The sequence below is a fragment of the Cryptotermes secundus genome, unplaced genomic scaffold (assembly GCF_002891405.2).
Source record: "Cryptotermes secundus unplaced genomic scaffold, Csec_1.0 scaffold1679, whole genome shotgun sequence".
Lineage (NCBI taxonomy): Eukaryota > Metazoa > Arthropoda > Insecta > Blattodea > Kalotermitidae > Cryptotermes > Cryptotermes secundus.
Genome location: NW_019743676.1, coordinates 236,478 through 263,591, shown reverse-complemented (window position 1 = coordinate 263,591; position 27,114 = coordinate 236,478). Strand labels below are relative to the sequence as shown.

Genomic DNA, 27,114 nt, shown 5'->3' with positions numbered 1-27,114 from the left:
CATAGAAATTAGAACATACAGAACTATAAATTTGCCTGTGGTTCTGGATGGGTGTGAAACTTGGTCTCTGACATTAAGGGAGGAACATAGACTGAGGGTGTTTGAGAACAGGGTGTTCAGCAGAATATTTGGACAGAAGAGAGATGAAGTAACAGGAGGTTGGAGAAAACTGCATATGAGGAGCTTCTTAACTTGTACTCTTCTTCAAGTATAATTAGAATGATCAAGTCAAGGAGGATGAGGTGGGCAGGGCATGTAACACGAATGGGGGAGAAGAGGAATGCATATAGGATATTGGTGGGAAAGCCAGATGGAAGGAGACCACTGGGAAGACCAAGGCGTAGGTGGGTGGGCCATGTTAGAATGGATCTTAAGAGAGACACGATGGGATGGTATGGAATGTATTGATCTGGCTCAAGATAGGGACCAGTGGAGGGCTCTTGTGAGCACGGTAATGAACCTTCGGGTTCCATGAAATGCTGGGAAGTTGTTGAGTAGCTGCATAATTTGCAACTCTTCAAGAAGGGCTCAGCTCCATGAGTGATTGAATCATCTCATTCTGAACAATTCTTTACGTGCCTGTCTTTTCTGCAACACTACAGAAATGTGGTCCACAATCAAAAGGAATTCGTGAGCATCTGGCTGGTTACATTCTGAATGCACAAAGCTGAACCACGGTGAACCGAACTGCACTTCACTTGCGGCAGGCTATCATCTTCCTGTGCCGTGTCTGTATTCCCAAGCAGTGGGTCAGCCCCGCTACAGTGCACGAAACGTCGTGCCGCACAAATGCAGAACAATAAATTCTCCACGACTGTTGTTTGTGCCGCAGGTATGGGCAAGAAGTTTTATTTGGGGCAGGTACACTACTTGTTACAAAAACTTCGTGAATGCAATTTCTTTATTGTCCCAGTGTTTCCTGCTTATAATACGAAAGACAGAGTAGCTCTTGGTGTGTGTGTGGGACTGCAATGTTGCCACATTGGAGCGATCTGCGTCTCTGTCTAGGCGCTGTGTGTCCCAGTAAGCCACAAGCAGTTACAGTTCCCTGCAGCTGCAGGCGGACCTTCAACACTGGGGAGGGGCTGGGTGTCCGCGGTGTTGCCATTCGCAACTCCTACTGGCAGAGGTCACCACGAATTGTTTTGCTTCACGGCCGGTAACAACACTGCAAATGGCTTGCCTCTTGGCCACTCGAAGGCCTGCATCTAACCCTTCAGAGAAACTCGTGTGAAGACGAAGGGGGTGTTTCGGAGAAACGTGCCACATACATCTTCAGGGTTACAGGTATAGATATGCTAGTCGCTTGCTCTTCGACCATGAGGACAGAGGTAGTACGTTACCCACAGAGTTTGATTCCTGGTAAGGGCACATTTTTCCTTTCATCAAAGCATCCCGACCGCTTCTGGGCCCAACCAGCTTCCCACCCAATCAGAATGAAGTACTCTATCCCTAGGGTAAAGCAGTCGGGGCGTGAAGCTCATCAAGTCACCTCCATACTGCCGAGGTTAAGAATACACGGTTTTATATTGTACATCCACTCCGCCACATGTTCTCATGGTGCCGTGATTAATTAAGTACGGGGTCAACTTAAGCTTCCATATTTACACTCCTCCCCAAATGTATCTTAACTACCAGACTACACGGTGTCGCACTCCACAACAAAGTACTCAGGCCCTAACGTCCACCAGAATGTGAAGATACAGAATGGGCACAATATTCTAATTGAAGTATGGCTCCTGCCTTTCTTAACCTTCAGCACAACATAAAGAGCAGCCAGCTTAAAGTCCCGGCCGCTTTACCCCTTTCCTAAAGCAGAAAGAGCCAAAGATACACACCGGACAGACAAGTGGGTAGGACACGGACGATGTGGCCGGTGACAAGAAGAGAAAAATCTTTCCCGTTGTTAGGAATCGACCACTAATTCTCCATCCCGGGCTGCGCGGTGTCCATGGACGTCCGATGTACATACGCAACGGCATAAACAATTCCAACACAGAGAAGGCTGCAAGAGGCCTGCCGTTAAATGGGAAAGCTGCTCGGAAAGGGCCCACCCAGCACAGGGGCAACTTTGGGCCCCCTAGCGGTGTCTGTCCAGTCCCTCAACTACGCCATCAGCACTTCCTTCCAATTCACCAACCATCCCATCATTCGATGTTAAACAGTTACATACTGACACCGACGTAAAGGAACATACAAAAGGAAAAGTCGACCCTGTGCTTAACCTATGAAGGCGTATGGGGAGTGGGTGTATACATCCACATTTTCTTGACCTCGGCACTAGTTGAAGGTGAGTGGTCAGCCTCACCCGCTTTAGCCCCAGTACCCACTGGATAGAAGGTTGGGTGGACCCTAAAGCCGTATGGACGTGGAGAAAATTTTTGACCCTACCGGGACTCGAACTTCGACCTCTCGGTTGTAAAGCCCGTAGCCAGTCGCTATCCCGGCTCACAAATAACACAAGAAGAAACGGAAAAGATATACAGAACGTAAACACATGTTACCATTTCTGTTTAGGAAACCAGCAGAAGCATGGCCTGCATGCAACAGACCAGCCACGAGCAGTATCATGGGATACGTAAGGACAGGTGCTGTCCGTCAAATTGCAGTGCAGATTTTACAGCGTGGACAAGTGCGGGAGTCACGAACCACACCAAGCCCACGGCCCTCACGGGTAGCGATACGTCAACGTACGCAGGCCAGTATCTTCTGGAACGTCGGGTACCATGGCAGAAAGGTACATTTCGACGGAACTTAGCGCTTCAATTATCAGGACTGAAGGACAACACGTATATATCTGGATTTATGTCTGCAAAATGGAGGGTAGGTTAGTCATAACTTGAGTAGGCAACCTCACGCAAGAGAAGTCTGTGCGTTCACCGAGATCCCCGGTATGGCGGTTTCGGCTCCTATCGTATGTTGTGTTCCTGCTGCTCCCACTTGGGGCATAGGGAATCCGTGAAACGCTTCGTTTCACTTCAGTTTCTCAATCTTAGACAATCGGTAGGGTTCCTTGGAGGGGGGATCAACGCGTCGAATAGCCGCCACCTAACACAAACAGAGAATAAACACAGACATCCATACCTTGAGTGGGATTCGAACCCATGATCCAAGTGGTCGAGTGGGCTATTATTTTTTTATTGCTAGTGGGTTGGGGCTCAGTCCCTTGTACTGCGGCCACTTCTCGCCTACTGTACCAGCCCCAGATGATAGGCGAGCGTGATTGTGGAGCAATTGGTGGAATGAAGATTGGCAGGGGAAACTGAAGTACTCAAAGAAAACCTGCCTCAGCACCACATTGTCCACCACAAATCCTACTTGACCAGACACGGGATCGAACTCGGGCCGCCGCGGTGGGAAGCCAGCGACTATCCGCTAGAGCTATAGCGCGGCCTTCGAGAGGGCTAAGACATTTCTTGCCTTAGACCGCGAGGCCACTGTAATCGGCAAACAGAATCTAGAAGCCTTCTAAAGATGACAAAACGATCTACGTCAGCATCTGGCGGTGTCGTGACCTCGAAAATGTTGTAAGACACAATACATCAAGTCTTCCTGGCCCACTGACGACACAGCGGTGAGGAGACATCAAGTGGAACTCTTCTTAGGACGTTCTGCAGGAGACTGTAAGAACCTGGAAGGGCCCGTAAGGACGATCTGTCCGGAGAAGACAGGAAGTGACGTCTGCACTAAGAGAGAATACCGATCTGACCGTGGAGAATTCTTCTGAAACGCTTGTACCTTTCTACCACTGTAGACGGAGTCACATTCCACGAGACAGTAAACCTTCATATTGAGCTCCCAGACCTCGCGTCTTCACTGAATTCCCTTAGCAATGTTTTTATCTCCGTTTATTTGTACAATCGATCCATATTAAGAACTGTAAGTACATCTTGTGAAATACTTAATCTAAGGCTTGAATACTAGCTTTTAAATACAAAAAAACTTCATAAGGACTATAGAATCGTAAGTACTTATAAAACAAAATTAAAGTTGTTTTAACTTCCCCGCAGAACTTTGTCTCTTTAAACTTATCTCTTCCGTTCCGTCCAATATTTCTGTATTTTTCACTTCTTTAGGAATCAATGTTCTATAGAGGCGACAAGCAATCCGGCATGCGGTAGCGTAGTTGGTTGCGGCAGTATGTTACAAGTCAGAAAGTCGCAGGTTCGAGTCCCGATGAGGTGGGATTTTTCATTTTATCTAAATATTCCAGCCGCACTATGGCCCTGGGGTCGACTCAGCTTCCTGGGGGGTAAAGGGCGGCAACCTTACCGCCATCTGTGAGCCGACTGTCTAGAGAAAATGTGGGAGCCTCGACGTCTCACAACTCATTTATGTTATAGGCTGAGTAGACGCCAGGGCCAGTGTGTGGCTGGAAGGCTTAGGTAAATTTAAAAATCCACCTCATCGGAACTCGAACTCGCGACCTTCCGGCTTGTAGCATATTGCCTTAACGAACTACGCTACCGCGTGCCCCCGCGTGCACCGGGACCACAGTGATCTATTGTGCACTCGTGCATCTAACTAAAAGAAAGGAATTCCAATGACACAGAAAACACTACCGCCATACTTGAAAATCGCTTTAACAACAGTGGGCACTGCACGTACTGGTACGGGGTGAATTTCGTATATCTCTGAGTGTTCTCTATTAGGTCCGAGGTGGGAATGAGAAAAGCTAAATTTTCTTGCTCATCTTTTAAAATGAAAAGTTGCCAGAATGATCCCATTAGCTTCACCACGTCTGCCCTCATGGAACAACATGAGAACTGATGAATGATTTTTTTCCGAAATCTAATACGGATCGACTTTCCTAACATTTGTAGACTAATCTCAATTTCAGTAAACACCGAACGACAATGGCTGACACTTCACATTAAGACATACACGCTTTTCTGCGCGCGCATCTTGAGCTAACTCGCTGAACATTTGTCGGGGCAAAAAAAATTTCCAATAGGCCTGACTTTTGAAAACGTGGCACAGTTCAGATATTTTGGAACCACTATAAAAATCGAAACTGATTCAGGAGGAAATTAAGAGGAGACTAAATTCGGGTAATGCTTGCTACCATTCAGTCCAGAATCTTTTGTCTTCTCGTCTGCTGTCTAAAAACATAAAAATTAGAATATACGAAACTACAATTTTGCCTGTGGTTCTGTATGGGTGCGAAACTTCGTCTCTGACATTAAGGGAGGAACACAAACTGGGGGTGTTGAGGAGGATATTTGGACCGAAGAGAGATGAAGTGACAGGAGGTTGGAGAAAACTGCACGAGTAGTAGTTTCATAACTTGTACTCTTCTCCAAGTATAAATAGAATGATCAGGTTAAGGAGGATGAGATAGGCATGGCATGTAGCACGAATGGGAAAGAAGAGGAATGCATATCGGATATTGATGGGGAAGCCAGAAGGAAAGAGCCCACTGGGAAGACCAAGACGTAGGTGGGTCAAATGGATCTTGGAGAAATAGGATGGGACGGTATGGGTTAGATTCATCTGGTTTACGATAGGGACCAGTGGAGGGCTCTTGTGGACACGGTAATGAACCTTCAGGTCCCACAAAATGCTGAGAAGCTCTTGAGTAGCTGCACAACTGGCGGCTTCTCAAGAATGGCTCAGCTCTATGAGTGAGTGATGAGTGACGCCTGAAAGTTGTGGGGGAAAGTGCAGTGCACGTTTCATGCATTAAAAAAACTAAAGTAAAGGTATCCCTGTAATAGGCCTTGGAGGCCCATAAGATTGTCAGATGTTGAGGTTCCCACATTTTCTAGACAATCGGCTCATAGATGGCGGTACGGCTGTCAGCCCTAAGCGCCGGCCACCCTTTACCCCAAAGGATATTCAAAGAATATTCCTGGTACTCATTTCTGTTAGAGGTTGAGTCGACCCCAGAGCCATAGTGCGGCCGGAAGAATTAGGTAAACTGAAAAAATTCCAATTACCTCATCGGGATTCAATCCCGCGACCTTCCGGCTTGTAGCATTGTGCCTCATCGAACAACGCTACCGCGTGCCCCACATGTTTCATGCATACTGCACTTTATTCCGGACGAGTTACGGTTTTCGAGCGAATAAACAAAAGGGCGTCAACGTCGCGCATTTCTGTTGACTTCTCAATGGGGGAAAGTTACAACAAAGCAATCCCTGTGCTTAATTGATTAAACACTGCGCCAGCCGTGAGGACGTGTGGGGGAGTGGATGTACAGAACCACGTATTCTTAACCTTGACACCGGATGGAGAAGAATGGTCAGCTTCACGTCTCGGCAGCTTTCCTCCCGGGGAAAATGCTTACAGAAGTAACAGGATAGGAGACTCGGTGTATTCCAGAGCCGGTCTGGGAGCCGTCGAGAATAAGGAAATCTCCTGCTCCCGCGCTGAGTCGAACCCCGATTTCTTAGTAAGTTACTATGAGCATATGCCAGATCCCTCGCACAGTCTCACACCTGTGTTAACTCCGTGTGTGGCCGGTAAGTGTGCCGAAAGGTCCTTCAAATCTCTGCAACTCCATCTCACTCGTGTGCGTAGGTGCGCCCAGGCTTTGCACTCGCTCCCTTACAGGAAGAGGACACAGGACTTGCAGGCATGAAGCGGGATTCCACGCTACGCAAAAACAGGCATGTCCTGCTATTATTGCCCTCGTACCGAACGAAGAAGTTTCCAACTGAGCCTGTACTGCATGAGCACCACCAGAGGGTTTTCATGTGTGTGTTTCGGAGTGGGGAAGTTACTTAAAACGCTGTTTAAATCGGTTTCGCATATTTTTATAGTCGCCTTAAAATGTACAGGTCACAAGGATTACTCACTCATGCAGCTGAGCCCTTGCTGAGAAGCCGCCAATTGTGCAGTTGCTCAAGAATTTCCAAGCATTTTATGGAACCCGAATGTTCATTACAATGTTCACAATAGCCCTCCACTGGCCCCTAACCTGGGCCACATCAATCCAATCCATACCATCCCATCCTATCTCTCTAAGATCCATTTTCCTATATGCACTCCTCCTCCATTCGTGCTGTATGCCCTGCCACCTCATCCTCATTGACTTCATTATTCTAATTATACTTGGAAAAAGGTAAAAGTTATGAAGCTCCTCATTATGCAGTTTGAGGTCATAAAAGTATATTCTTATTTTGTTAAATTTTGTGTTAATGCAGAATAAACACAATAACACTATCGGGGGTGTCTGGGGTTTAATTAATAAATGAGCATGAGTCTAATGTGACTCAGCCTCAAACAACTGTCTCAGGGGCGTGCAAGGAAATATTTAAAATGTTTTCTACTAAAGTAATTTCAAACAGATGTGATCGTAAGACATCCTCCATAACACTGAAAGGTAATGCATGCTGTGGGGGAAGACACGACTCTATATGTGTACGGTGATGTAACACGACATGATCAAGTGGACGTTACAAGCGACCCTCATGGTCCTACTTCTTACAATACGATGCCCCTTTCATTATACTCCTGCACAGAAAAATTTTTAAATGGTCCTGGGAAATGCTGGGTTTCTGGCCTTAGTCCATTGTCCGGTATTCTAAAAAACCTGAGAACACAACGTTTCAGAAACTGGATCTGTTTCCATCCTTAGGTGAGTGGGTGCAGGCACCTACACTGTTGTTGAGCCCCTCTGATAGAGCTAACCCCAATCACCGGACAAGTCAGTGTAACTACAGCTATATATATGAACACTGAGACCAGGCTATGCCTAGGGGAGATAAGGGGAAAATACGCAATAAACATTCAGGCGCATTCAACTGTCTGCTAACTTCGTCTAAAACATCTCTGAGGGCAAGTCTCTCCTGAGTATGCAACCTCACGGAAGAAACGTTCTGTGAGTTCAATGAAATTTCCGGTATGGCAGTTCTGGTTCCCACTGTATGTCGAACAGAGAACGTGCCAACTTTCTAACGACGAGGTTAACAATCAACATTATCATCTCAAGATGACGTACCCTCCGGTACATGTTGCACCTTGGTTCAGTGTCGGAGTAACGAATACCTCCACTCCCCAAAAGTATTAACTGCAACGTGTTTCACTAAGTACAGTCAACTTTACCTTTCGCTATAACTAGTGGTGGTAACACCCGCGTCAGCATTCAGAAGCTACGGGCGTGTCGCTCCAGGGTCATACGAAACACATATGCTGTGTGGGCAAAATGAGATGTTCTTAATGTTAAAGTAAGTGATGCAAAAGTTACCAGTGTGCTTTGATGGGATAATCGATGGGGCAGACATTCAATATTACTGAACATCTGACGTTCCCCCATATCTCTCGCCAATCTGAGCCAATCACGGTGGCTCGCCTGCGGTGACGTCTCCCGTGAGGATATGCAATTTTCAACGGCTGATGTGGGGGCGGCTGGTATAAAGGGAGCAGGTGGAATGAATGACACTTGCCGGGCTAGAAAGGTACTTAACGACAGCTACCTGTGACGGAACTCATACCTGACATTTAAACTTTATCCATGCGCGTTCGTCTTGAACTAACCCGCAATGTTGCACAGCCTGCGTGTTGTCGCAACCGCCATTTATGCAGATATCTGCTAAAACACGGTTAACGGCATGTGGCGAGCCGTGTGGTCATGCTAACGCTTTGAAGCCTGAAATTAATAGCCTGCAATTCAGTTCCTACTCATAGAAAGCACAATGCGTCTCAATTACAAACATCATTGCTCTTTCGGGAAATAATGTTTACTGTGAGAATCATACAAGTACATAAATACACTTCGTGGGCAAACATGCACATTTTTTTATGTAGGAGCTGGCCGATCGCCAATCTTAGTTCCAACGTGTTCTGATATGTCAGGCAAAAGAGGGACCAATTTAAAAAAGATGAAAAACGAAATTCTGTTAAATTTAGGACAAGACGAGTAACTTCTACTGGAATTGTACCTGACCCTTCTAGAAGACTTTTATGGGCCATCTCTGTTAGGGATGAGAATGCAGAACTGGTAGTTCTGCAGTGCAGCTGCGACCGTCTTTTGAGTTGGATCCTCTCAGTTACAAACTCAAGTCCTAATGTAATAACATGTCTGATTTCCAAAGTTGTAGTTCTAATGTCACAAAAGTCGGCAAATAATCAGAAATGGTTTCAACGGACTGGTTAGATGGGGCAGCAGACAGGCGTGGAATATTTGCCATAAATAAAATAAGAATCCAATGACGGGCGATTTGCAGCGTTTGCAGCGAAATTTTTTGCAGCCTTAAACGCTTGAGACAAAGCGAAGACCAGCTTAGGACAGTATCGAAAGGCACAAATATCCCAACCTGCTTAGCCCCTAACTCGTTTCTGAAATGCCATTTTATTTACATCTACGTGCGGTGTCAAAGTTACCGGATTTTAGTTGGCTGGTTGAGTCTTTCCTTCCTTCTTCCATCCCTCTCAAGTAACTTAGCTAAGACGCTGGAATTCGGGGATAACAGCATAGCCTCTAGAACCGAAACTACCCACCACCTGAACCTTTTGCCATTTGCTCTCTAAATTAAAAGGGCCAAAAGAAATATAAATGCGAGCGTACACTGTCGGGTGTAACTGCAGACGCGAAATATTTCTACTATAATCAAATTCGGCCTTCCGCATAGGACGGGGGTACAGCAATCCACCTTGTTGCCAGCTGTTGGGGGGGGGGGATCTTGGAATGGGGCCAGAAGCGCCTCCATTTGACTGCACGTGTTTTGTGCTTACCGTGTGCAGACTGCTCGTGCTGTCCTTCTTGTCCGTCTTCTTGGCTGCCCTTTTCGCCTTCGACTCCAGAAACCTCTGTTTCAACACCAATGTCTCCTGAATGTTCTGCTCGCAAATTCCGTTGAACGACTGATCGAATCGCGGTATACAGTCAGTCTGACGTCTCCGATAACTCTCGATTCGACGCCGAAGTCTGTCAACAACAGCTTGCCTCTTAGGTGGCAGGACATCTCCCATTCCTCCCCCTCCTGGAGTGAGGAGGCCTTGGCCTGGGGCAGCAGCGACGGGCTTGCGAGGAATGAGTCCACCATCCACGCAGCTGCCCCCTCTTCCGCCGCCGGGATCCACGATGCCCGCTTCACAGACACACACGCTCAGGGGGTATGCCAGTTCGAAGAGAGGATCAGTTGACAGCAGTGCACATCGCTACCTCACACACGCTTCCACAAAACACATGGTTCACGTGCTCCTACTGACCACAATCAGCTTGCAACACAACAGGTTGCAGCTGCCCACACAAAGCGAACATGAATGCCTTCATTTCAGACGATACTTTTCGTGTAAGTTTACACCGTCGCCTGCCTTCCGGAATATCACAGTGGCACCTTTCACAACATTCACCTCCAAGGTCAGCATTGATGTAGTCGTAAAATCATTATTCACATTCAACAGTCACGAATCAACTCTAAAATCTCTTTCCCTGAAACCTTCGTACCAAAGGACAAAATCTGCGAAGCTATTTCCGTCCTGACCGGCGCGTGGGTCACACAAACGAACACACACGTCTATTCGTCCCTCAGCCTCACTTCTATATGACGCCTTATTCCCTTCCAATTCGAACGCAGACAACATCTAGCGGCATAATAATGAACTACACTCGTCACGTGGTGTGGTGTTTACCGGTATTTATGGCGATGGCTGCTTTCGCGAGGTCGCAGCGTGTTGCAAGATTTGGAAATGTTTTACTTAGAAATGAAACGTTATTCATTCGTCCTTCTGTGCAGAGACCAGTCATATTGAAACAACAGTTGACAGGTAATAGACATATATTTGATTTTACTCTCATTAACGTTAGTCCCACGATGTAAGGTGGTTTGCATTTCCTTCCCACGTTTGAGACAAAATTCGTGCTACGCAAATCGGTTCAGTAAATGACATGCAGCTGTTCTCTTGTGATTGGGACAGTGTTGGTAGAACACAGTGGCGTAAAGTATATTAGATTGTGGAGTAGTGTAGGAACCTATGAAAATGCATATCTACGAAAACCAGTTTTTAGATATTAATGTTTGTGGCCGTAGTGTAGAAGGAATTAATACAGGGCTTAATTTTAAACTAAAAGTGACTGTGACAATGTTAATATGAAATTAAGCAGTTTTTCTTAAAGAATTTTTTACATTTTTTTTTCTGAATGCTATGAAATGCTAACTGATGTCGCAATTAAACAATAGACTGGTTTGAATACTTAGTTACGTGTCCCACTGTGTCCAAGATTTGTTTGGAACTGAAATTTTAGCAGGGTTGACCGTAGACTGTGAGAATGCCATTTCGTTTAACTGCAAGGGTGACCACACTGAAGGACAGCAGGATATGAACAAAGCTGAAAGGTGCACAGTCTCTGCTCATCGGGACTTGAGCCCATTACCTTCCTGCTTGTATCATAGTGCCTTAACCAACTACATAATGTTTTATAAGTTTTTCCCACTTGTAATGGAGACACTGGTTTAAATGAGACGCATGAACTTACGGCACACCATTCAGTTTGGTCTCTATACATTTTTTAATTAATTGAATGGAAGAAGTTCACAGTGATTCACTCAGGAAAATTTTCAAAATGTAACAGTTCCCCCTTGTGAATCGCTTTGCACAACAAACACTTCCCACCTTAACAAGAAACATTTCTCTATGAATATCTCTTGCATTGAATCCTTTTACTCTCAGAAAATGCACAACAGAATGCTGCTCTTTGGTAGTATATCCCTGATGCTTGGTTGTCATTTGACTACTGAAACCAGCCTTTTGAACATGTGCATGCATGTCTGCTATCTAGACTGCCATGAAGCTATACTGTGGTGCTACCTAGTGATACATATAGAAAACTTATTACATCCATTACAACTGTTTTACTTCCATTTGTGTCCTATTTACTGACTGTCCCTCGTAATTTCATTTGAGATATATAGATAACATTTCATGGGTCAGGTTTTCCTCACTGCAAAGCTTTGTGTTTCTGTGTTTGCAGGGCTAGGTGTTCACTTGCGTCTTCTGAGCACCCGAAGTGAGGCGGCGGCATCACCAGATCCGGAATCTGACTACCACACCATCATAAAGGATACTGAGAAGGGAACAGGTGAGTTGGTCTTGTTCAGTTCTGATGAGAGTTGGACATTTCATCTGCTTCTTGCACTCAGTGCCAGTCCTGGCATCTGACAGGCTGAAATTTACTGTGTGTCGCAGTTCTCAGCCCATGAAGTGATGGGCTGTTGCTACTGTGAATATAAATGCAATTTTTCCATACAAGTATCACTCAGATGCTAAATACATAACTTATTAACAAGCGACTCAAATGACTTTAAAAGTGCCTGCCTTGGTACTGCTGCCAACCACAGAAGTGTATTTGTAAAAGCAAAAACCGAAGCCTGTTACTTAGAACGTGTATGGATGTGTAATTTTAAAAGCAAACCCAAAATCCTGACCTTGTGAAATTGTTGGAGACAACTTCTAAACATACAACTTATTTATTGGGCCGTCACAACACAACAATCAAAGAACTTCAGGGACAATGCCCAGATACAGTTCACTACATGTTTCGGCCACTAGTGGCCATCCTCAGGTGAATACACTTCAACAAACATACACCAGTGAACTGCAGCACGTAAAGTCCGATACAATATCGTAAATCATTTAAGACAATTATAATAAGAATATAAAATATAGGTTATTCAAAACCAATAAAAGTCTTATATAAAAAACAAAATTAAAACCTGACTGATGTTTTATAACATCAACCAACGACTGATTTGATGTTATAAAACATCAGTCAGGTATGAATTTTGTTTTTTATATAAGACTTTTATTGGTTTTGAATAACCTATATTTTATATTCTTATTATAATTGTCTTAAATGATCTACGACATTGTATCGGACTTTACGTGCTGCAGTTCAGTGGTGTATGTTTGTTGAAGTGTATTCACCTGAGGATGGCCACTAGTGGCCGAAACATGTAGTGAACTGTATCTGGGCATTGTCCCTGAAGTTCTTTGATTGTTGTGTTGTGACGGCCCAATAAATAAGTTGTATGTATTGTAACACAGCAGGATGCACGAAATGAAAATTACAACTTCTAACGTTAGCCTTTAGGTATTGTTGTTTTCAAATAAACTTCTAACATTGGCATTGCTAATGTGGCAGTAAATTTCAAAGTTACTTAGTTTGCATACTTAGATAAACCTGAGGGTATGCAAATTGGGCATTTGTGTTTTCTTTTTCCCCTTACTTTTACATCCATACTGTTTATAGTTAAAGCAGTCTGCATATAAGTGATATTTCTCTGCAGAACCCAAGATAATGACAACAGTGAGTGTGTAACCATGGGAATGAAACTTGTTTACACTAGATCGTAGCATGATGCATTTTCATTCTTTGGGGATAACTTACAAAATTATATACTTGTATATGACACTTCAAAGGAGTGCAGGAAGACAATTTAGAATTTTGTTCTGAAGATCACAGAACTTATATGATGCAGTATATCAGACAAAGAATAAGGACATTATCAAGATTTTTTTATAAAACATGGATTGTGCCAAGATCTTCCACAGGACCAAAGACAGATATAAAGAAAAGGGAATATGTGTGTCTAGGGGCTGCAATTAAGGAAATTTACATATAACATTTTTCTTCATTCATTCATCAGTAATCTGTCAGACGACAGGTCCACAGTCTCTTCCAAAACAGTTCCTCCACTTAATGTGATCCAGAGCTTTCTCCTTCAAATAAAAATATCCTCTTCTGTCCCCAGAGTTATCCCGCATCTTCTTATGTCTTCTTCCTCGTCTTTTGGTTCGCATACATGGTGTCTCTGTTTTTATTATTGTAGAAAAACTATTGTAAATACAAAAAAGGCCTAGGCAGTGCCCATCTGGCCTTCTGTAGCACATTCTTATAAACATATTATTCTATGTAAGATTTGAGGTTTTCACAGCAGTGACTATAAAGAAAGCTGTCTTCTGGGGTGTGGCGCCGTGTAGAAATTGTGATAACCGACATTTCGGAGGAACATCGCCTCCATCTTACGGAGGTGATACGTTCCTCCAAAATGTCGGTTAGCACAATTTCTATATGGCGCCACATCCCAGAAGATGGCTCTCTTCATCTTATTCTACAATAGTGGTAACTCCACGATTCTTAATATAGATCTTAACTTAAATCTGAGAGTAGCTGAAAGGTCTCCTGACTCAGATCCTTGTAATTCTTATCTGTGAGGAAATGGAAAACAAAATATATTCAAATAATCCCTACACACATTGGATCTGTTTCATCTGCTGAGGTCGGTGAACTGAAACTGGTCTCAGACAATAATTTCATGAGACTAGAAGTTTGTTTATGGGCAGAAGGGAGACATTTTGAGCATCTAATGTGTTGGGGAGTTTGTCTAAATAGTTTATTTACATTAAGAAATGCTTTCAGTGTTACCCTGCCAATCTAGACTCAATTTTCTTAGCAGGTGATGGCTGAAGTTCTGGCTGTCAGACTGACAGTAAGGGGGTCAGGCAGTTTGGTCTTTTGAGATAGAGACTAGTTGCTTTCATGTGACGTTAAATGTTTTAGAAGGTAATATGATGTGACTGATTATATAATGCATTTATTTGTGTAGAAACAGCTTCTTTAACTACTCATGTAAAGAAATTATTTTATCATAATTATACAAGTGAGTCTTTTAGTTTATTGTTGCAGTTTTGCGTATCTCCATCGTCTAACAGGCATGAGTACCAGGAGTCTTCTTGGGGGTAAAGGGTAGCCGGCACATGAGGCTGACAACCTCACTGCCAGCAGTTAGTTGATAGTCTAGAACATGTGGGAGCCTCGATTATGCTGCCTGCATAATTTTGAGATTAAGCCATAAAAACAAACTCAGTTATTTTAGTCCGCAAGCGAACTATACCAACTGAGCAACCGCCGCTTGTCGGCGAAGTTTAGTTCCAACTTTTTGCGGATAGAGGGTGCCGTGTGGTCATCTCAACGCATCCCCACGGCCATTAATTTCGGTTTTCTAGACCGGAGCCATAAACGTTCAGAATTGTGAAGACCACGTGTACATGATGAAGCGGTGTGCACCCTGGAAAGTTGCCAGTGGCACGCAGCTGTGTCAGTAGACACATGTGTGCTTCAATTGTAGGGTCCTGAAATGATGCATGTCAAATCTTAAAAAAATGCCCAAATTTTATTAAGATCTTTTTGTCGTTATTATTTTTATGTTATCGTTTTTTTTTATTACATATAGTCGCGTGAAATCTACATTTAGCTTTGTTTGCCGTTGACGAGCTTTGGCCCACTGGTGCCAGGTGTGTTAAGTTTGCTAGCCAGACATCATGAACATGCAGTACCTGTACATTAGGTAATAAATCTTGTTTTGCAAGTATGAGGGCTCTTGTGAACACGGTAATGAACCCGAAGGTTCCATAAAATTGGAAATTCTTGAGTAGCTGAACAACTGGAGGCTTCTCAAGAACGGCTCAGCTCTGTGGAGTTAATTTTGTAAATATGAATGTAGCAGTGGTGCGAAATTTTTAGGTCATATCTGGAAGATTCAGTGGAGATGCAATCAGTGTTTACGTAATACGTTTGTGCCTCTCCACCGAGGGGGTATTTCGTTCAAATCCAGACAGAGGCATTTCCTTTAGCAATCATTTCTGCCATGCGAATGTGCTACAGTATGGAAAGGGTGATATAGAAGGTCGTGTAGTGGTTTTCTGGGTTGCAGAAGCATAGAGTCCGGAAGGTTGTTTTCAACGTTTCAGAGAACATACTGACTACATCTTCAGAGGTATGCTTTTCATGTACATTCATTACGCTATGAAATGGCTAAGAAGAACAATGGGAATGATCCCCCCCCCCAGACTCCTGGGCGCCCTGTTGCCATCGGCACTGTGTGTACTTTTACGATCTGTTCAATTGGAAATGCAATCTGTGAAAGTGTTAGAGGAAGGGTCTCATTTCCATCCTTCCGAATAAAGCAATCGCTGTAAGTAGCTTGAGGGCCGTCGGCCATTCTCCCAGACGTGAATAAGTTAGAGCATCGTGACCATGCAGGCATTCATTAAGTTCTGTGTCGTTTCTCAGAGAACAGTGTGTTGCATTAACCGTTGTAGCTCAGTGGTAACTGTATGAACCTGCTGCTTGAAAATTGACGAACTCTGTGTTTTCCCCACACATTGTATTTATGTGGTTCATATGATTCTCACAAACAGTGGGTATTGCCCTTAATAGCATTAACCGGTAGTCTTTAATGGAGTCTCTGTGTGTTTTCTGTGAGCACGGACACGGCGTTTCCGTCCAGGCTAGTGTTTCAAAGATAGCAATGTTGGAAATCCAGATGATTTTGCTGCCTTCTACTGGCTAGAAGCTAGGTTGTGCTAACATCACGATCTTGCATGTGACGTCGTGTAGTTTGGTAGCTAAGTATCACTGTGACTCCAAGATCTCATTCTTCGCTGCCATCTCACCTGAGTACAGTGTAATCTCTCGGGTCGATGTGTTGACTTCGACGATCGTCCTGATCGGCTCCTTCCTGACCCTTCAGTGTTCATGCTAAGCCACTCCTGCAGTAGTGCAGTAACACGTGAAGATCTGCACTCGCTTGATGGTCAGAACGTGGCCCCCTCAGGTGCGTCGCAATTATGCGCCACATACAATAACCCGAGAACCTATTCACGGATTATCACGAAATTTGATTTTTGGGAGGGTACCAGGGGCATAGTTCCGTATTCCGTATTGAGGGGGTGGGTTTCCCCATGCACTTAGACGGGTTAGTGGTCCATTGTGCGTCCCCCTTTAATTTCTACTGTCTCCATACCCTACCGGTACTGGTGCTTACTATCAGCCCCTTTCTGCCAGCAAGGTTCCAACCTCCTCTGGCAGTGGTATCTAATAGTTAGTCCCTGTCTGTCAGAGAGGTCCCCCCTCCTCTGGCAGTGGTACCTAATACTCCCCCCCAATCTACCGGAGGAAATGGAAACTACTTGGGCGGGAAATGTTGCCTAATTTTGCTCAGAGGTCTCCTAGAGACATGAGGTTCTTTTACGTGCCGTAAATCTACGACATGGGACCCACGGCTTAAAGTCCCTCCCGGAGGACTTGTTCCCTGAATTTTTCCGCCCTTAAAAATTCCACGACCTCCGCCGGGTTTTTGAACCCGCGTACTACGAGTCATGAGGTAGGAACGTTACCTCTAGATTACGGAGGCCGCTCAGGGGCATAGTTGGTTGAGGGGCTATGGTACAAGCCGGAAGGTCGCGGGTTCAAGTCCAGATGAGGTCATTGGATTTTTTCAATTGACCTAATCCTTCCAGCCGTACTATGTCCCTGGGGTTCACTCAACCTCTAACAGAAATGAGTACCACGAATTAATTAAATAATTTTCCTGGGTAGTAAAGCGCGGCCGGCGCGTAAGGCTGACATCCTGACCGCCATCTTTGAGCCGATTGTCTACATAATGAGGGACCCTCAACGTCTCACAATCCTATATGCCTTCATGGCCTGGTACAAGGATAGCTTTACTTTACCGAGGGCTCTTACCTCGTGGGTAAAGCGGCAGGGGCGTGAAGCTTGCCACTCACCTCCAGCTAGTGCCGAGGTCAAGAAGATGTGGATCTATACATCAATCCTCCATACGCCTTCGTGGCGTAGTGCTTAATTATTTACGCACAGAGACAACTTTAGTACCGTACTGAAAGCTACGGCCATTTCTTCCATCTTGCCATTCATAATTATCCCGTCGGTATCACGCTGCACTGTGTTGGTTTCAGAAGGCAGACGTTTTCTTACCATCACAGCACTGCAGAGTACGAAGGAAGCAATAGTTCTGTTTCGTTTACTGCCCTTATAGTACTAGTGCGACAACCACGTAAAGTAAACCATTCGTTATATAAGCGTTCGCACTATTAACGCCCCATGCTTTCTCCCGTATTCCTGCACAGTCGTGCATGTTGTCGAATGATACGTCGGGGCTGACGCCTAACGCCATCTCCGACGAATAACACGCACAAATAGTGAATCGTAAACTGTTTCCTTTATATAGGACACTACACTTCACACATTCGCGTCAAAACATTATTAATGATCGCAGGCTGGACACGATATAGTGAAGCAAACGTTTCGTTCGTTCAAGCCAACTGCTAACTCAGTCATGCAAGCTGTTAACACTGGACAGCTTGTAATGAGTAACTGCAAAATGACAGCTATTAATCTCGCGCTTACAAAACAAAAGTGTATGACGGGGGACCGTGTCAGTACCCGCATTATAAGTGAAACTGACATTTATCTAATTTTGGAATCCATTTTGTTATGTATGTGTGCCGTATTTATGCAGCCACCAAAATACGTGCCCTCTCCAACAGCTGAGCGGGATTTCCAACCATCGTTCATGGAGCAGGTGAAAAGGTCCTCATTAAATTTTGCTGTTTGAACAAAATAATCCCAGAGTTAGAGAAACCAGAAACATGCATCGTGACCACCGCGGACTGTGCACTTTGCCCTCTGTACCTGCAAACTGCAGCAAGGAATATTGCAGTGTGGCTGAAACTTTTAGCGGAAGTGTGTATATGTAATATTATTGGGGGGAACATGTTGAGAGCCGCAGTATGACGAGGTGCTGCCATATACTTATATACTTGAATGTATAAGGGCTGGGCCTTCTTGGCCCTTACATCGCGACCATAGTGGTCTATTGTGCCAAAATTAATTACTTACTCATGGAGCTGAGCCCTTATGGAGGAGCCGCCAATTCTGCAGCTACTCAAGAATTTCCCAGCATTTTATAGAACCCAAACGTTCATTACCGTTTTCACAAGAGCCCTCAACTGGTCCCTATCCTGAGCCAGATCTATGCAATCCATACCATCCAATCCTATCTCTCCAAGATCCATTTTAATATTGTCCACCCACCGCCTCCTTGGTCTTCCCAGTTGTCTCTTTCCTTCTGGATTTCCCACCAATGTCGTATATGTAATCCTCGTCTCCCCCATTCGTGCTACATGCTCTGCTCACCTCATCTTCCTTGTCTTGATCATTTTAATTATACTTGGAGAAGATTACAAATTATGAAGCTACTCATTATGCAGTTTTCTCCAGCCTCCCGTCACTTCATCTCTCTTCGGTCTAGATATTCTCCTCATACATATATTAATTAGGACCTCATGGGAGGACCAGGACACGAATGGACAATCCCGAGAAGGGGAGCCGCGTTAAGCTGAAACGTCTGACGAGCATTGAGATCCGTCACTGCTCTTCCCTCCGGGAGCGGTGAGGAAGTAGCAGCGGTGAGAAGTGAGTGACTGCGGGCTCGAGATTGATAAGGCGAGGTGCAAGAAGGTGAAGCGAGGCGAGGATTGAAGGCTCCGCAGAGTGGGTGGGCTGCAATGTTTTATATTTCATCCACCTCGTTCAGAGAACCACCATAATAATGTTTAGGGCGCTTTGCACAAGGCTGTGTGTGTGGTGTACACTGAGCATCGCGTCCCACCTTCATATTTGGCCCTGAGACCTCCGCTATGACACATTTTAATGTGGTTTTTCTCAGTCCCACAAACAAATGCCGGAGTAGCAACTCAGAAGAGTCCGCGGCCGCTTTTTTCTACATATCATTTTACTATTCGCGCGCTGAATAATCCGAGCTACTGGCAAAAGACAAACTCCGTGGCCTGTAGTCCGCAAGCGAACTGTATCGGCCGAGCGACCGCCGCTTGTCGGCGAAGTTAGTGCAAGGTACTGACAGCGTCGTTAAATAAGCAATAATGGTACTTAACCGTTCCACTACTTACATGTTTGAAGTCCGTTGTACTTTCTCATGTACATGGTGTGAGAAAGTATTCTGATGATGGAAGAAATGGATGTCGAGAGCCTGTGCGTATGTGCTCGCTAGCGCCCGAAGGTGCGACGGAATTTATTCGCATTCTGGATATGGAGATTTTCTTGGAAACCACTCAAACTGTTTTGGTTAAATTGCAATGTCTTATGAAGACTTGTCCCCCAGAGTAACACTAAATGTGTGATGTATTCAGAAAAATGACTGCGCGCGCACTAGGAACCCGGAGCCGAAATTTTGACATCGTCGAGACCGTCCTTACCCGTCGCATCGATTTAATTTTTGTTCGGTATTAACTAACCAGCAGTGGTCTACCGAGCAACAATGCATTTCTTTTCCAAGGTATATGAGGAAATATGTGCAATGTATTTGCATTGATTTTTAACATTTTCCCACTTTGTCGAGAGGGGAACTACGATAGAGTGGTGTAACTTTTTCTTTCATTCCCCATATGGATGGGGTGGGGCTAAGTCCCTTGCACTGCGGCCACTTCTGGCCTATTGTACCAGCCCCAGATGATAGGTGAGGGTGATTGTGGAGCAATTGGTGGAATGAAGATTGGCAGGGGAAACCGAAGTACCCGGAGAAAACCTGCCACAGCGCCACTTTGTCCACCACAAATCCCACTTGACCAGACCCGGGATCGAACCCGGGCTGCCGCGGAGGGAAGCCAGCGACTAACCGCTTGAGCTATGGCGCGTCCCTGAATGTTATAGTAAGTAAGTATTATTATTATTATTATTATTATTATTATTGAAGGGGGTGGGTTTCCCCATGCACCGCGACCAATTTGATCTATTGTACGTCCCCCTGTGATATTCTACCAGTCTCTATATACCCTACCGGTACTGGCGCGTTCCATCAGTCCCGACTCAGCCAGCGAGTTCGGCCTCTACTGGCTCAGCGGTATCTAGACGCTTCCCCCATCCACCAGAGGCGTTAGAGACTATTGTTGGGCGGGAAATGTCCTTACAAATTTGGCTAAGTGGTCTCCTTGAGACATGAGGTTCTTTTACGTGCCGTAAAGCCATGACACGGGACCCACGGCTTAAAGTCCCTCCCGGAGGACTTGTTCCCTGAATTTTTCCGCCCTTAAAAATTCCACGACCTTCGCCGGGTTTGAACCCACGTACCTTGAGTCATGAGGTGGGAACGTTACCCCTAGACTACGGAGGCCGCTTAGTAATTAAGTAAGTAAGTAAGTAAGGCCTTGATTACTTCTCTCCATAACAGCATGTACAGCTTCTGACAGCGCACACTGCGTCCTCTGCGGGCAGCGTACCGTCGCAGGCACGCCTGCTCGGCTGCCTCCGTGCTGGATACAGACGCTGGTATTCCCTCTAGCATATCCAGCACTAGAGCCGCACACAAATTGCATATCGGCATTCTCGGCGTTACTAAATCGGATGGCGGGGCCTGGGCAGTGTACAGGGGCTTCACCCTCTCAGGTTTTGTGCGTCCATTCCTTTTCAGGATTCCTGAACCAGGAAGATGGCGTGTAGTTTTTGGATGCCTAATGTTGTGCCGTCATCTGAGCCATGACGTGACGTGACCCTGTGAGATTTACTGACCTAAGTTAACGCTTACAGGTTCCAGCGACAAACATGAATTCCAGGCGGAGACGCGGATGCTGCTGGATATTGTTGCCAAGTCGCTCTACTCCGAGAAGGAGGTGAGTACTCGCATTTCACATTTTTGTGTAGTAACTCCGGGGGCCACAGCAGATTTTCCCCTAATCTGTAACGTATTTGGAATGTTACAGCTTGTATAGAACAGGGCGGATTCTTGGCGACGGGCTCCGGGCGTGAAGTCCGAGAATGGGGGGGGGGTTCGATTGCCTACCGGTGGAAGAGATACTCCCCCTCTGTATGGAGGTTCTTACTTTGTTGACCGGTTCTTGTCTCTGCGCTTCACGGCGGCCGGTGCGCCCCCGGATGCGAAGCGAATATGGTTTTTTCCCCATGAATCGATATGCCTGTTGGCCGGTGACTTTCGGAATGAAGTAGATACATTCCACAGATCACAGGAGGTGTTGAATCTGCAGTCCCTGTCAACTGCGGATCGATGGATCTCACATCCGACGACAGACTGTAGAAACCAACTGCAAAAATTAACCTTGCTAGCTGGATCGTGCGGCTGCAAGTCGTGAAATAAGTATTGTTTTATAGGGTCCGAGATTTAGCAATTGTGTTGTCCTGACGAATTAGTTGTGGTTACACACCGTCAGCTTACTGCACCCGGACTGATCCGACAGCATAGGGTCCGTGGCGGCTAGCACGAACGAGCATTCGGGTTCCATTAAAGAGAAAGAATTTCATGATCAGCTGAGCGGTAATCAGAGCCTCAAAAACGACGCTGCTCAGTACTCGTTATGGTAGATACACGCGCAGACTGCCAGTCTGAACACCAGAAGGGTGTGTTTTATTTAGAGGTTGCATTCATCTTAATAAGGCTCGCCGCAGTTCCCAGCTGACACGCAGCCAGCATGTAATAAATGAATGTTCGTATCTGGCCATTACAGTAATGTGCACCCAGATGAATGACCAGAGCTCACGTGTTCTGCGAGATCAATCATGCAGTTTCCGAGAGCGCGACATGACGTGCACTGGGGTACTAAGAACTATCTACATGATGTCGGCTTTATGTGAATTTCGCGTTGTGTCATGATCGTGTGTATGTCTGGCCTCCACAATTGTAATATCAGAACTACGGGCTTTTGGCGCGTTCGCAACCAGCGCGCCTGTTGCCTTCAACACTTCTGCCCGTCAGCATGTAAGAACAGATAATCGCTGAACGAATACTCGTCAGGTTTGATATAGACGAGTTTTACTAGACCGGCTCTGTGGTCTAGTGGTCAGAGTGCCTGGCTAAAGAACCAGACGTCCCGAGTTCTATTCCTGGCGCTACCAAATTTTCTGAGAAGTAGTGGGTCTGGAACGGGTTACACTGAGCCTCGTGAGGATAATTGAGGAGCTACTTTAAGGAAATAGCGACACCGGTCTAGAAAACCGAGATTAACGGCTGCGGGGATCCGTTGCGCTGACCACGCGACATCCTCTATCAGCAAAAGTTGGTACTAACTTCGCCGACTAGCGGCTGTCGCTCGGTCGATGTATTTCGCTTGTGGACTAGAGGCCACGGATTTTTTACTAGAACTTATGTATTCACCCCAATATTGGTTAACATCAGGCAGCAATAATGGACATTTCATATGATCTGAACGCATTTCTGAGCACACTTCGAGCGTAACTCGCTAAATGGTTATCGGAGCGAGAAATGTATAGGGCAAAAGTCGCAGATACAACAGACACGCGTTTTTTTTGTGAGTAGTCCACATAACTTTAGTCCTAACAAATTTAGAGATATTGAAATAAAAGGAAACACCAGTTCCATGCCGGCTCTGGGGCCCACCTGACCTCATCTTGTCTCCGAAGTTTTAAATTGTTAATATAATACTCGTAATGTAACACCGTTGAGGATTCAGTAGAAAATGTCATTTGTTGTTAAGCTTTCTCCCGTACTTCTTTCCAGCTTTGCATGTTATCGAATTATGCGTCCAGGTCAATGTTCAACGCCATCTCCTGCAAATAATACTCACAAATAGTGAATCTTAAACTTCTCTTTTATATAGTATACTGAGCTCCACATACGTCAAAGCATTATCAGTACTCAAAGAATAGACACGATACACCGTACAGAAGATTTCTCTCTTATTCCTGACATACTACATAACCTGTGTAAGGTTTGAGGTTTTCACGGCGGTGACTGTGAAGAATGCCGTCTTCTGGGATGTGGCGCCATGTGCATCTTGTGTGAACCGACGTTTCGAAGGAATATAACGTCTCCACCTTCAGGGTAGAAAAACCCGCGAGCGAGGAACCAGCTTCAGCAGTCTGCAGCTACCTGCTCAAGCTGATTCCTTGCTCGCGGATTTTGCTACCCTGAAGGTGGAGGCGATACGTTCATCCGAAACGTCGGTTCACACAAGATGCACATGGCGCCACATCCCAGAAGACGGCATTCTTCATAATACGTAACCTCCTTTCAGCATGTTAACGCTCGACCGCTCGTTGCCATGGTAACAGGAGATTGCTTAATAATAATGTCAACGCTTACGATTACACACCTTTCTAATTCTGATGGGTGTTTCAAGGTTGGCATGCACATATTTTTTTCCGAAAAGAATATACGTGCCACAGTCGCCAAACTCACTGCGTTTTCAAGGCATTCTGTCACTACACTAACACACTTTCTCCATCGTCAAGGCAAGTTACTGATGCAAGCGGCATAAAAGGTTTTTATCCTTAATGTGTAGGCATTTCAGGATACTCACCGCTTTTATGTTCATCAGTTTGAAGTGTCTGTCTTCCTAGGTGCTCTTTCATTGGTCCGAACAAATGAAAATCACTTGGCTACGTCAGGGGTGTAAGGAGGGTGGTTCGTGATTTCTCAAACCATTGTTACTGATGTCCCCTTCGTCAAATTTTCGTATGTGGACGAGCGTTTGCATGTAGTAGGATGACCTACTTGAAGTTTTCCAGGTCTTTTCTTCCGAAACGCTTGGTGCACATTGTTGCGTAGCAAGTTACTGTAATGTTGTTACACTACATGGAAGGAAATCAACATTAATCAGTTCGTTTGAATCCCAGAACGCACTTATCATGATCTTGCCAGCTGACAACTGTGTGTTCAACTTCTTTACAGCCTGTCTTTAACCGACGAAGAATGTAAAATAATTTTATTTTTCTGGTATCCACGCCGTCACGAAAAAAAAAATCCAGATTTGCCATAAACCACCTGCGCACATATGGAAGGCTCACAGAGATGTGAACATCTGAAGGAAAGCGGGTTCAGTAGTTCCCAGCGCTGCGTCTCGCGTGTGTTCATCCACATCTGAAAATTGTTTCACCACTTGGTAGAGTGTCTTTAAGACGTAACATATTAATTATGTACCAGGTTATAGGGCGTCGCATCCATGAAGATCGCGGCCCTCATTCCCCCAAAACTGAACTTTTTTTTTTCGTCTCGTGTAAATTAAATTACCGTTGAATTGACGTTATTGGTGGCGACACGGCGACGCTAGAATGACTAGGAACCGTGCATGAAAGCCGCGACCGCTGGGGATGTCTGCCATCCGCCACACACGACACGCAAAGTGCACGATCTCTGTTCTGCCACATTCTTGGCTGTTTGATCTGCGCGTTGGTGAGGTGAGGCAGTGATGAATGGTGAGTGCGTAGGGGCTTGGGACGAGGAAGTCGGCTAGCATTCGCTTGGAAAGACTGAGGACTGTACCTCCTTCGTGGTTGTTTTTCAGAGATGGTGGCCCTCCAGACACCATCTTGGCCACACAATAACACGCGAATCATTTCCCTTTAGGAAGGAAAGTAAGTGTACGTGACTGTACTCTCGAAAGTGCCAGAAGTGACCATACAGTTTGAGACAAGCAGTTGCCGTCACTGTAATACTGATGCAGTTTCTTGGTTTCCCCTCCAAATGCCTTAATCATGTCGTGCGCTGCGAAAGGGTTCGCGAACCACAACTTGGAAACGACTGGTCTGAAACTGTAGCTCAATGAGTTCCATGAATTCTAAGATATCCATAAGTTTCCGTGCTAGTTCCCCTTTTCCGATTAAAACAAAGTTCCAAGTTCCAGGGATCCTAGACTTGTTTACGTGAATCCGCGGGCCTGTCTTTGAAGCCTGAACTTCCATCTAAATGATAATTAACAAATCGTTTCTTTCCACCGAAAACATAATGCGTCTTCATAACAAAGCCCAACCGGTTAATGCTGTTTAGGGAAATAATCGCTGTTTATTGTCAGAATCATACGAAACACACAGATACAGTCCATTGTGTGGGCAGAAGGTTGAATATGTTGACGCAGTGCATACAGTTACCGCTCTGCTGGCCCGGGTAACCTGCAAATCTGATATTATAACTAAAATTACCTAAATGTTTTAAGTTTGGTATGAAGGCCGTCTGTAAGTTCCGCCAAGATTCTGTGCTCTCACGTATCGGTGCACTGCGCTGTCCGCCTCGAGGCAGCACTGGCCGATTGTGATGGTTGGAGCAGCGATGACGCTGTAGACTTGTATTCTGTGGGTACTCGGTTCTAATCTCAGTAGGATCACCGGCTTTCCTAACGCTTTCCGTCATTTTCGCCGGTCCTTCCAAGCAAATGCTGGCATAGTACCTCGATTATGCCACTACAACGTCCATAAAAATCCTTTCCAGTTCATCATTCTGTCATCCGAAAGCGTGTATACTGACAGAGTCGTGAAATGATCCATAAACTTACTGGCTGGCAGGCGCGCGGTTGCTAAACTGTCTGCTTTATGAGTGAATCTGCAGACAGTTGTCCCCGTTGGACCCTATGCGCTCTCACCTCTGCAGCGTTTATGTTTGGCAGCAGCGCAACGTTCTTCCGCCCTGCCTCGGACTTCTTATACTCCGTCCTTTTAGAGCGAAAGTATAGCAAGAAGTAGCGGGACAGTGGTTGCGGCTGCATTCTGGGAGCGATGGAGGCCGATGTACTGTAACTAAGGCACAGCTATAACCGAGTCCGCTTCTCAGTCAGTGGGAGACTGAACAGACGCCCTATGCACGCTGTTGAACACGGACAGTACGTTGCGCAGGGGACCTGTAGTGACCTCTCCTTGTATGAATTGTGCCTTTCCGAGAAGGAGCCCCAAGCAAGAGCATTAACGCCCGTGTTACTCACTGGAGCGACTGCCTGGCCGCCCACACACGTCACCGCCGCTTTGATCGCTGTTCTGTAGCAGCCAGGCTCATTGTCAGGGCGGTCAGGCCTCTACTTGGAACCGGCGCAGTAGAATGGGCGGCGTGGCAGTATGGCCGCTCGCATTCACTGCTTTGGTCTCATGGTAACCCTTTATATTTACATTCCGGATGATTCTGGTTCGAACATCGGCCGTCACCAAGGTTTCTCGTGTTATTTTTCAGTCCCTCCAGTCAAATGCCGCGGTAGTACCACGAATATACCAAGGCCGCTCCTTTCGGAACCTTGTACAGTTCATCGTTCACAGTATCCTACCGTCCATATGCTGGCAGCACCGTAAAATAACCCACCACTGCCTTAGGCGGTTAGTGGCCGGCTTCCCTACTTAGATCCCACGTCGCCTCAGATGGAATTTGTGGTGGCCGAAATGACACGGGGGCAGGTTTTCTCGTAGTATTTAGCTTTTTTCTGCCAATTCTTATTCCACCGGTGCTCCATATGCATGTGTCATCTGGGACTCATATAATGGGCCCACTAGTTGCTGGCGTACACACCCCCTCACTGCCAGGAGTCGGGCTGCACATGTTTGAACGCCTTTGGATCGCTCTGAAT

The 27,114-nt window shown here is 45.6% G+C and overlaps 2 protein-coding genes across 3 annotated transcripts in view; one reads left to right on the top strand and one right to left on the bottom strand.

Moving 5' to 3' along the window:
• Positions 1-10,472, bottom strand: part of LOC111874277 (neurogenic protein mastermind) — a 154,002-nt gene extending 143,530 nt beyond the window's left edge. For both annotated transcript variants that reach the window (XM_023869640.2, XM_023869641.2), the window contains exon 1: positions 9,679-10,472. In XM_023869640.2, coding sequence (XP_023725408.1) covers positions 9,679-9,915 — 237 coding nt within the window. In that variant the 5' untranslated portion in view covers positions 9,916-10,472. The remainder of the gene's footprint in view (positions 1-9,678) is intronic.
• A 94-nt stretch (positions 10,473-10,566) lies between these two features.
• The window catches only part of LOC111874272 (heat shock protein 75 kDa, mitochondrial), a 47,181-nt gene continuing 30,633 nt past the window's right edge, over positions 10,567-27,114 (top strand). Inside the window, exons 1-3 of the mRNA XM_023869630.2 lie at positions 10,567-10,713; positions 11,918-12,025; positions 21,350-21,432. Of these exons, the coding sequence (XP_023725398.1) occupies positions 10,587-10,713; positions 11,918-12,025; positions 21,350-21,432 (318 nt within the window). The 5' untranslated portion in view covers positions 10,567-10,586. The remainder of the gene's footprint in view (positions 10,714-11,917; positions 12,026-21,349; positions 21,433-27,114) is intronic.